Here is an 11,331-nt window from a genome sequence, read left to right as displayed (position 1 = left end):
TGTAGATATAACGTGATTTGACATTTTACCTGTGCTCAATGACCTTGTGCCTTTTTGGATGGGCACTTCTAATGTAACTCTATGGCAGCACCCAAGGGGCTTGAATTGTTTTGCTCTACCCTTAGATTTGGTGGTGTCGTAGTGGGACAGAACACTGAGCTAGTCACGGCACAACTAGAGAACATTACCAACTCCTACGCTCCGTATTTTACGCTGGCTGCCCATCACCACAGAAAGCACTGAGCTAGGCTGGAGCTGCCTTGGTCAAGAAAGCAAAAAAGAGACCAAGTGTGTATGCGGCTTTATTAACTCTATTATTATTATTTTTTAAATTGCAAACTGATACGTGACACGTAAGGATCGGACCCTTTTTTTCCATTTTTGCCTAAAATGTCATACCCAAATCTAACTGCCTGTAGCTAAGAACCTGAAGCAAGGATATGTATATTATTGATACCATTTGAAAGGAAACGCTTTTAAGTTTGTGGAAATGTGAAATTAATGTAGGAGAATATAACACATTTGTTCTGGTAAAAAATAATGCAAAGAAAAAAAACATGTTTTTTTGTTCCATCTTTGAAATGCCAGAGAAAGGCCATAATGTACTATTCCAGGTTAGGCACAATTTAGATTTTGGCCACTAGATGGAGGCAGTGTATGTGCAAAGTTTTAGACTGATTCAATGAACTGTTCAAAACTGGCCAAATGTGCCTAATTGGTTTATTAATACATTTTCAAGTTAACTGTGCACTCCTCAAACAATAGCATGGTATTATTTCACTATAGCTACTGTAAATTTGACGGTGCAGTTAGATTATCACGAATTTAAGCTTTCTGCCCATATCAGATATGTCTATGTCCTGGGAAATGTTCTTGTTACTTTTTTTTAATGGGGTGGATCATCTTTAATATTTCAGATTGTTGCTTCCATCAATGTAATTGTATGATCATTTCCAATCCCCTATATTTATACACATTTTACAGACAATCTATTTTAAAATAGTTATATTCTGTTTTTAGTCCTTCCTCTATTTCTGATGTCCATCCAGTTTGTTCTATTTGTAACTGTGCCATTTCTGAACCTATATACATTTTACAGATCTTGTATGTTTTACATTGGTTAACTTATATGGACAGTACCAAAATAAATCTATATCCACAGTAAAACAAGTCCTATATCGACATAACCTGAAAGGCCGCTCAGCAAGGCAGAAGCCACTGCTCCAAATCCACCATAAAAAAAGCCAGACTACGGTTTGCAACTGCACATGGGGATAAAGATCGTACTTTTTTGAGAAATGTCCTCTGGTCTGATGAAACAAAAATAGAACTGTTTGCCCATAATGACCATCGTTATGTTAGGAGGAAAAAGGGGAGGCTTACAAGCCGAAGAACACCATCCCAACTGTGAAGCACGGGGGTGGCAGCATCATGTTGTGGGGGTGCTTTGCTGCAGGAGAGACTGGTGCACTTCACAAAATAGATGGCATCATGAGGGAGGACAGTTATGTGAACATATTGAAGCAACATCTCAAGACAAACCTGACTCAGTTACACCAGCTCTGTCAGGAGGAATGGGCCAAAATTCACCCAACTTTTTGTGGGAAGCTTGTGAAAGGCAACCTGAAACGTTTGACCCAAGTTAAACAATTTAAAAGCAATGCTACCAAATTGAGTTGTATGTAAACTTCTGACCCACTGGGAATGTGATGAAAGAAATAAAAGCTTAAATAAATAATTAATTCTATTATTCTGACATTTCAGATTCTTAAAATAAAGTGGTGATCCTAACTGACCTAAGACAGAGCATTTTTACTGGGATTAAATGTCAGGAATTGTGAAACTGAGTTTAAATGTATTTGGCTAAGGTGTATGTAAACTTCCGACTTCAACTGTAGGTGCCTCCCACTATTTTCCTTCTCAAGGCTCTGATGAAGGTGATTAAGGCCGAAACTCAAGCATATTGTTTGTTTGTCCAGTCAATAAATCTATTAGATTTACGCAGTACCAGTGTGCTCCTTTTTCTTTGTTCTCCCGAATAGTCACCAGTTGAAGTATCCTGGGGGAAGGAATGTTTTTTGGATTTTCAAGTCCTTCAGTCTAGCAACTAATTCCCCTTTTTTGTTTAAGCTGGGCTGAAGTGCCTTTGGTTATACCTTTTTCTAATGCAATATATATTTAGTACATACAGACTTCTGTTCTGTACATACTATGATCCCCACACAATTAAATCAAATTTCAAATCAAATTACCCAACAACCGTGTTCTTTGTTTCAATAGGAAGCAGAGACTTGGACTGGACCATGGCCACCAAGGGTGTGTTGACCTATATAACTCTGTAACTAAACACTATATAAAACATCACTGATCCATCATGAGCAATTGTGGTATATCAAAACACAGAATAATATAAAGTGTATGTGTAATGTGTGTGTGTGTTGAAGTTAACAGAGCACAGGTGGTTAGAACCATGAAGGTGCGTACTTCCCTCAAGGGAGACGGCAGCTGGATCCGTAGAGTGACAGACCCAGATGAAGAAGAGGGAAAACCACGGTAACCCATTCCAAACCAAAATCCACCCACTTGATGTTTTAGGAGACAATGGAGCCACATTTATCTTTGTCTAAGACATTAATGATTTATCTAAAGCGTTAATTGCAATTAACAATTGAGTCAGATTTTATATTTATGGCGCTAGTCTATTTGGAACTAACATTCCACAACCCCACTATTTTCTTCTCTCAAGTAAGCCAGAACTTCCAAAGAAACCCACTGGTCTCTTTTCAGCTGAATCCAGCCCTGTTACCTCTCTTGCTCCATGCAACCCCTACAGTCCTACAGTGACACCAGATGTTGACCCACTGACCCCTGAGGAAATCACCAAATGGTAAGAGGGCAATTACCTTTGACTGTGCATGCGATGAATCAGTATTGGACAGTTATTAAAGTGTAATAACATGTCATAACTTAATTACCTCTTTCTTCTCTTCTGTAGGTCATTGACATCGAGCAGGGTCAGACCCCTGGCAAAGTCCTATGTCCTCTCAGCAGCTAAGAAATTTGAGTGGGTGTTTGTGTTTTAGTGTAGTGTTTAATTTTTATTTGTATGTATATTTACACAATATATATGTTTTTTAGATCTACCCATAAAACTCAGTAGCTGAGTCTTTTTAGTTGTAAAATATGAATAGCATGTTGTTTATCTCTTCCCAGTATCATTGTGGAATCATGTAGTAACCCAAAAAGTGTTCAACAAATCAAACCAGATGGGATGGCGTATCGCTGCAGAATGCTGTGGTAGCAATGCTGGTTAAGTGTGCCTTGAATTCTTATAACTTCTTATGGGCAGGTGGGACGGTAGCATCCCACCTGGCCAACATCCGGTGAAATTGCAGAGCGCTAAATTCGAACTACAGAATTATAAATATTTAACTTTCATAAAATCACAAGTGTAATACATCAAAATAAAGCTTAACTTCTTGTTAATCCAGCCGCTGTGTCAGATTTCAAAAAGGCTTTATGGCGAAAGCACACCATGCGATTATCTGAGGACAGTGCCCCGCATACAAAAGCATGAAAAACATATTTCAACCAGGCAGGTGCGCCACGAAAGTCAGAAATAGTGATATAATAAATAACTTACCTTTGATCTTCTTCTGTTGGCACTCCAAAAGGTCCCAGATACATCACAAATGGTCATTTTGTTTGATAATGTCCTTCTTTATATCCATAAAAACTCAGTTTAGCTGGCATGCTTCAGTCAATAATCCACCCAGTTTCCCTCCATCAAAATGCATACAAAATGAATCCCAAACGCTACTAATAAACTTTTCCAAACAAGTCAAACAACATTCATAATCAAACCTTAGGCACCCTAATACGTAACAAAACTATACAATTTAAGACGGAGAATCGTTATTGTCTTTACCGGAGAAAAATACCAAAGAACGCTCTCTCTTCCATGCGCTTGGAAACTGTACAGGCGAAATGCAGATCCACCTAGAAAATTCTGGCTAATTTTTCCAAAAACCAGCATGAAACTCTTTCTTTAGACTGTTGACATCTAGTGGAAGCCCTAGGAACTGCAATCTGGGAGAATTTCGCCTTATAATAAAAGTGACAGCCATTGGTAGGGTGATTTTTTTTGTTGTTTGTTTTTGGGATGGTTTGTCCTTTGGGTTTTGCCTGCCATATCAGTTCTGTTATACTCACAGATATCATTTAAAGTTTTAGAAACATTAGAGTGTTTTCTATCCAAATCTACCAATTATATGCATATCCTAGCTTCTGGGCCTGATTAACGAAGTTTACTTTGGACACGCTTTTCATCCGGATGTGAAAATACTGCCCCCTACCCAAGAGAGGTTAATAAATCACAGACAGTGTCACCAGCAAAGCACCGCCACACCATAACACCTCCTCCATGCTTTCCGGTGGGAAATACACATGCAGAGATCATCCATTCACCCACACCGCATCTCACAAAGACACGGTGGTTAGAACCAAAACTCTCAAATTTGGACTCCAGACCAAAGGACAAAATTCTACCGGTCTAATGTCCATTGCTCGTGTTTCTTTATCTAAGCAAGTCTGTTCTTCTTATTGGTGTCCTTTAGTAGTGGTTTCTTTGCAGCAATTCGACCATGAAGGCCTGATTCACACAGTCTCCTCTGAAGAGTTGATGTTGAGATGTGAAGCATTTATTTGGGCTGCAATGTCTGAGGCTGGTAACTCTAATGAACTTATTCTCTGCAGCAGAGGTAACTCTGGGTCTTCTATTCCTGTGGCAGCCCTCATGATAGCCAGTTGCATCATAGCGCTTGATGGGTTTTGCGACTGCACTTGAAGAAACTTTCAAAGTTCTTGAAATTTTGCGTATTGACTGACCTTCATGTCTTAAAGTAATGATGGATTGTCGTTTATCTTTGCTTGTTTGAGCTGTTCTTGCCATAATATGGACTTGGTCTTTTACCAAATAGGGCTATCTTCTGTATACCCCCCTACCTTGTCACAACACAACGGATTGGCTCAAACGCATTAAGAAGGAAAGAAATTGCACAAATTACCTTTAAAGAAGGCACACCTGTTAATTGAAATGCATTCCAGGTGACTACCTCGTGAAGCTGGTTGAGAGAATGCGAAGAGTGTTTAAGGCTGTCAAGGCAACGGGAGGCTATTTGAAGAATCAAATATAAAATATATTTTGATTTGTTTAACACTTTTTTTGATGTCTTCAATATTATTCTACAATGTAGAAAATAGTAAAAAATAAAGAAAAAACTTGCATGAGTAGGTGTTCTAAAACGTTTGACCGGTAGTTTAGTTCCGACATGCAAGTTATCTTAGGGTATGTCTTTTCTCTTACCTTTTAGATCTCTGGATTCCCCAACGAGCCCCCCACCATTCAAAATCAGCCAGTCGCATTTCCCTATAAGGTAATGTTTTCCTGATAGAAAATATACTCTCTCTCGCTCTCTCTCTCTGAAATTGCATCCACTCCGACTGAGTATCCTTCCATCACCCTGGGACATAACATCAACTTATCTCTAGCACTTTACACTCGTACCTGTATAGAGGTCGAAAATGGTAGATTTGGACATGGATAAGTTCCTAAATTGGAAAGCAGTGGCTGTACAGTAACATACTATTCATGACATCGGAGCCCAGGGTCTCTCATCCCTCCCGCTAATTGGGCAACTTTTGCAAATGTTTTGTTGTCTGAGTGGGGAAAATTCTTTAATTTACGAGGACTCAATGTATTTTGAAAGATGAGACGTTGAGATAATAAATACTGCTTTGATATTATACAAGCAAGCCAAACACCCGTGAGTCCAAATGTGCACTTCACATTTCCATATGATATATGATCACTATGTTTTGACGTATAGTTACAAGGTGACATGGCATTATACCCTGGTTTGTCCTTAACAGATTGAGCCTATGTTTATTGTATTGTGAAGAAAATGTTAAGCGGACCACACATCTAAATGCACACGAGTCATGACTCCATTCTATGCACACCAAAATTATGATCTGCTTCTCTGAATTTCCTAGTGAAAGCCTAGCACTGTAAGATTGTATTTTATCATTTAGCTAGTCATGTTGGATAATATAACGTGCTTTAAAATTATGCCCAGGAGACAGGACGGACAGCTGATCGTCCTCGCAGTGGCAGACCACTTGTAACAACACCTGCACAGGATCGGTACATCCGAACATCACACCTGCGGGACAGGTACAGGATGGCAACAACAACTGCCCGAGTTACACCAGGAACGCACAATCCCTCCATCAGTGCTCAGACTGTCCGCAATAGGCTGAGAGATGCTGGACTGAGGGCTTGTAGGCCTGTTGTTAAGGCAGGTCCTCACCAGACATCACCACCAACAACGTCACCTATGGGCACAAACCCACCGTCGCTGGACCAGACAGTACTGGCAAAAAGTGCTCTTCACTGACGAGTCGCGGTTTTGTCTCACCAGGGGTGATGGTTGGATTCGCATTTATCTTTGAAGGAATGAGCATTACACCGAGGCCTGTACTCTAGAGCGGGATCGATTTGGAGGTGGAGGGTCCGTCATGGTCTGGGGCGGTGTGTCTCAGCATCATTGGACTGAGCTTGTTGTCATTGCATGCAGTCTCAATGCTGTGCATTACAGGGAAGACATCCTCCTCCCTCATGTGGTACCCTTCCTGCAAGCTCATCCTGACATTACCCTCTAGCATGACAATGCCATCAGCCATACTGCTCGTTCTGTGCATGATGTCCTGCAAGACAGGAATGTCAGTGTTCTGCAAAGGCCAGCGAAGAGCCTGGATCTCAATCCCATTGAGCGCGTCTGGGACCTGTTGAATCGGAGGGTGAGGGCTAGGGCCATTCCCCCCCTCCCCAGAAATGTCCGGGAACTTGCAGGCGCCTTGGTGGAAGAGTGGGGTAAAATCTCACAGCAAGAACGGGCAAATCTGGTGCAGTCCATGAGGAGGAGATGCACTGCAGTACTTAATTCAGCTGTTGGCCATACCAGATACTGACTGTTACTTTTGATTTTGAGCCCCCCGTTGTTTAGGGAAACATTATTCAATTTCTGTTAGTCACATGTCTGTGGAACTTGTTCAGTTTTTGTCTCAGTTGCTGAATCTTATGTTCATAAAAATATTTACGCATGTTAAGTTTGCTGAAAATAAACCCAGTTGACAGTGAGAGGATGTTTCTTTTTTTGCTGAGTTTAGTTGAAGACTCTTCTTTGAGTCATGAAAGTGCATTGAAATGACTTATGAACTGTGCACACTATGGAGAGGTGTGGCCACCAATTAGACCTCTCACTCAAACTCTTGTAATTGTTTTGTCTTATGTTGCACCTACCCTAAATTTCCCAATATTATTCTTATCATGTTACTGAATGTATCCAGAGTATTTTCAGATTTCGTTATCATCAAATGCAGCTAAAAATACAGTAAATGTAAAATGCACATAAAATCAACAGTGTAATGTTTGGATTCAGTCTTGTGTCAGGTTAACTGTTGTGTCCTCACCTTTAGCCTAATAATCTTGCCATAATCTCCCTTTGAATTGCTACCATGGTTATGTATATAATTTCCATATTTTTCCTGTATTATTTTTTTCAATCTAGCACTATCCATATAGGCCATTTCCCAGGGGGGAAAGGGGTTAATGTATTCACTATGAAGTAGCCAAGCACATCCCTAGCTCCATTAAAATGAACGTTACCTTTGTTTTATGCAAGAATAGATTTTGTGCACATTTAGAATATAATTGAGGAGAAAAATAGATAGCAGGTGCTGTTGTTCACCCTGACAGAAGTAGTATAATGGGTGCTTGAATCAGTTACTGCCATAAAGCGTATTTAAGTGCTAATTCTGTGTGACTGATTTACAGTAGGCCTGAAGAGTTGTCAGAAGCTGTGGAGGAGTCGGACCCACCAACAGCAGAATCAAAAGACAAATCTCTTGGGAAACCTGTGGAACAACCTGCAGTGGAGGAATCTGTAGATGCACCTGCTGACCAACCAGAGGCAGCAGAGCCCTCTGAGACAACGACTGAGGAACCTGCATCTGTGGAAGAAGCTGATGGAGAACTCATCGCAAAACTCACTGCAGAACCCACCGTGGGACCCACAGTGGAACCAGCAAGTGAAATTCAATCAGAAGAGGCTGCTGTAGAATCAGTCTTAGAACCTGTAGTGAAACCTGTTGACAGTGTTTCTGAAGAACCTGCAGTTAGGCCAGCGGCTGTGGAGGCAATTGAACTTGTAGTTGAGCCTGTGGCTGCAGTTAAACCTGTAGTTGAGCCTGTGGCTGCAGTTAAACCTGTAGTTGAGCCTGTGGCTGCAGTTAAACCTGTAGTTGAGCCTGTGGCTGCAGTTAAGCCTGTAGTTGAGCCTGTGGCCGCAGTTAAACCTGTAGTTGAGCCTGTGGCTGCAGTTAAACCTGTAGTTGAGCCTGTGGCTGCAGTTAAACCTGTAGTTGAGCCTGTGGCTGCAGTTAAACCTGTAGTTGAGCCTGTGGCTGCAGTTAAACCTGTAGTTGAGCCTGTGGCTGCAGTTAAACCTGTAGTTGAGCCTGTGGCTGCAGCTAAACCTGTAGTTGAGCCTGTGGCTGCAGCTAAACCTGTAGTTGAGCCTGTGGCTGCAGTTAAACCTGTAGTTGAGCCCGTGGCTTCAGTTAAACCTGTAGTTGAGCCCGTGGCTGCAGTTAAACCTGTAGTTGAGCCCGTGGCTGCAGTTAAACCTGTAGTTGAGCCCGTGGCTGCAGCTAAACCTGTAGTTGAGCCCGTGGCTGCAGTTCAACCTGTAGTTGAGCCCGTGGCTGCAGTTAAACCTGTGGTTGAGCCCGTGGCTGCAGTTCAACCTGTGGTTGAGCCCGTGGCTGCAGTTAAACCTGTGGTTGAGCCCGTGGCTGCAGCTAAACCTGTAGTTGAGCCCGTGGCTGCAGCTAAACCTGTAGTTGAGCCCGTGGCTGCAGCTAAACCTGTAGTTGAGCCCGTGGCTGCAGCTAAACCTGTAGTTGAGCCCGTGGCTGCAGCTAAACCTGTAGTTGAGCCCGTGGCTGCAGCTAAACCTGTAGTTGAGCCCGTGGCTGCAGCTAAACCTGTAGTTGAGCCCGTGGCTGCAGCCAAACCTGTAGTTGAGCCCGTGGCTGCAGCCAAACCTGTAGTTGAGCCCGTGGCTGCAGCCAAACCTGTAGTTGAGCCCGTGGCTGCAGCCAAACCTGTAGTTGAGCCCGTGGCTGCAGCTAAACCTGTAGTTGAGCCCGTGGCTGCAGCTAAACCTGTAATTGAGCCCATGGCTGCAGCTAAACCTGTAGTTGAGCCCGTGGCTGCAGCTAAACCTGTAGTTGAGCCTGTGGCTGCAGTTAAACCTGTAGTTGAGGAGTCAACATCTGAACCCATCATTGAAGCTGAAGCTGAAGCTGTGTCTGAAGCAGCTGTTGAAGTTGTTCAGGAATTATCAGCTGCTATTGAACTTGAGGAGGCATTAGACGTGGAGCTACCTGCTGCTGAAGTCGTGGCAGATGATATAATAGCACCTGCATCAGAACCTACACCATCCCCTTGTGGGGGTCAGGTTCCATCACTGTGAGTCTGCCCTCATATTAAGTTGTCCTAATCTTTTCCTACTAGAGACAATACAAATATTTTAAAGTAATTTGAGCAGATAGGTTAATCAGTACAGTAAACAAGCACACATTTCAAATGTACATTTACCCTTTAAGTTATTCGACACATACATACATACATTCAATACATGCAGTAGTAATGCTGTAAGACACCCGCATGGTATGTACATTTTCTACATTTGGGCAGTGCAATTTCAGTGTCTATTTGTTTCTGTACTGTTTCAGCACTCAGCAACAGGAGGATGCTGAACCACAGCATCAGATAGTCCATGACTTTCGTCACACCAAGTAAGTGTTGTCATTCTGTCCATGTTCAGACTATAGTAGGCCTAAAAGGAACACACCTTTACTATGAGTAAGGGGAAGACAGTTTTTTTAATATTACACCAATAATTACACCAGCATAATACTACACATTGCAGGATGCACATTTCTCCTCATAAAAGTACAGTGGTGTAAAGTACTTAAGTAAAAATACTTTAAAGTACTACTTAAGTGTTTTTGGGGAATCTGTACTTAACTTTTTATATTTTTGACTACTTTTACTTTTACCTCACTACATTCGTTAAGAAAATATTTTACTTTTTACTCCATACATTTTCCCTGACACCAAAAAGTACTCGTTACATTTTCAATGCTTAGCAGGACAGGATAATAGTCCAATTCAAGCACTTATCAACCGAACATCCCTGGTCATCCCTACTGCCTCTGATATGGCAGACTCACTAAACACAAATGCTTAAATTGTAAAAAATGTCTGAGTATTGGAGTGTGCTCGTGGCTTTCTGTAAATAAAAAAAAACAAGACAATGGTTGTTGGTTGTTGGACATCTGGTTGTTTAATAAAAGGATTTTGAAACGTTTTATACCTTTACTCAAGTAGAACTTTACTGGGTGACTTTTACGTGAGTCATTTTCTATTAAGGTATTTTTACTTTTACTCAAGTATGACAGTTGGGAACTTTTTCCACCACTGTAAAAGTAAACGTATTTTTTGCCAATTATTAACAATCGAGTCTGTTTTAGCCATTATAAAGGTTATAGTGTATTTTCTATAATTAAAGAGATGTTTTGACCGTATTCAATATTGATGAACTTCCCCTCTCCCCTGCAGGGATGGCAAAGCCATTTGTTCATACTGTGACAAGTCAATTGATGGAAATGTCAAGATCACAATCAATTACCCACAAATCTACAGCCACCCAGACTGTTTTAAGGTACAGCACCCCGACCTTTGTCCAGACACCTCATTGTTCAAAAAAATCTGTCAGTGAACTGAACATTATGACACTTGTTTTTTGGTGATATGTTAGTCCTCTTTCTCTCTCTCCATACTGAGGGGAATATTTCCTTTTTTCAGTGCGGATTGTGCAGTAAGGCCTTGGGGGACATGACGACCTCCATGTTTGTGCATGGGAGAGTGATCCACTGTGATGGCTGCTTTATTAAAACCATGTAGGCCCCAGGGCTTCTCATCACCTTGACACAGAGGGCACAACAGTGTCATCCCTGGAACATCCCTGTCACCAACACAACCATTTTGACAGATTACTTGCTAACACTGTTACATTTTTTTTTTGTAAGATGTTATAATTCCAGAGTTATCATCAATTTTCCTTCCCTGACACTGAATGCCATTCTTTTGTGAATGTAAGACTTTTTTTCTGTAAACAAATAATTATTTTTTGCCCATTT

The 11,331-nt window shown here is 41.4% G+C and overlaps 1 protein-coding gene across 1 annotated transcript; it reads left to right on the top strand.

Annotated features, from left to right (window-relative positions):
• Nucleotides 1-7,290: 7,290 nt before the first annotated feature.
• On the top strand, nucleotides 7,291-9,928 carry LOC112257749 (calphotin-like). The gene is made up of 3 exons (XM_024431562.2): nucleotides 7,291-7,298; nucleotides 7,898-9,595; nucleotides 9,862-9,928. The coding sequence occupies exons 1-3, from the start codon at nucleotides 7,291-7,293 to the stop codon at nucleotides 9,926-9,928; spliced, it is 1,773 nt and encodes a 590-aa protein (XP_024287330.2).
• Nucleotides 9,929-11,331: the final 1,403 nt, after the last annotated feature.

Source organism: Oncorhynchus tshawytscha, linkage group LG09 (assembly GCF_018296145.1).
Source record: "Oncorhynchus tshawytscha isolate Ot180627B linkage group LG09, Otsh_v2.0, whole genome shotgun sequence".
NCBI lineage: Eukaryota > Metazoa > Chordata > Actinopteri > Salmoniformes > Salmonidae > Oncorhynchus > Oncorhynchus tshawytscha.
Note: the sequence above shows the minus strand (reverse complement) of the source record. Positions and strands in the feature narration are given on the sequence as shown.

Excerpts from the sequence above, each read along its gene's own strand:
- LOC112257749 (XM_024431562.2), top strand. Across the intron at positions 9,596-9,861 it reads GGGGGTCAGGTTCCATCACT|CACTCAGCAACAGGAGGATG; the intron begins GTGAGTCTGCCC and ends GTACTGTTTCAG.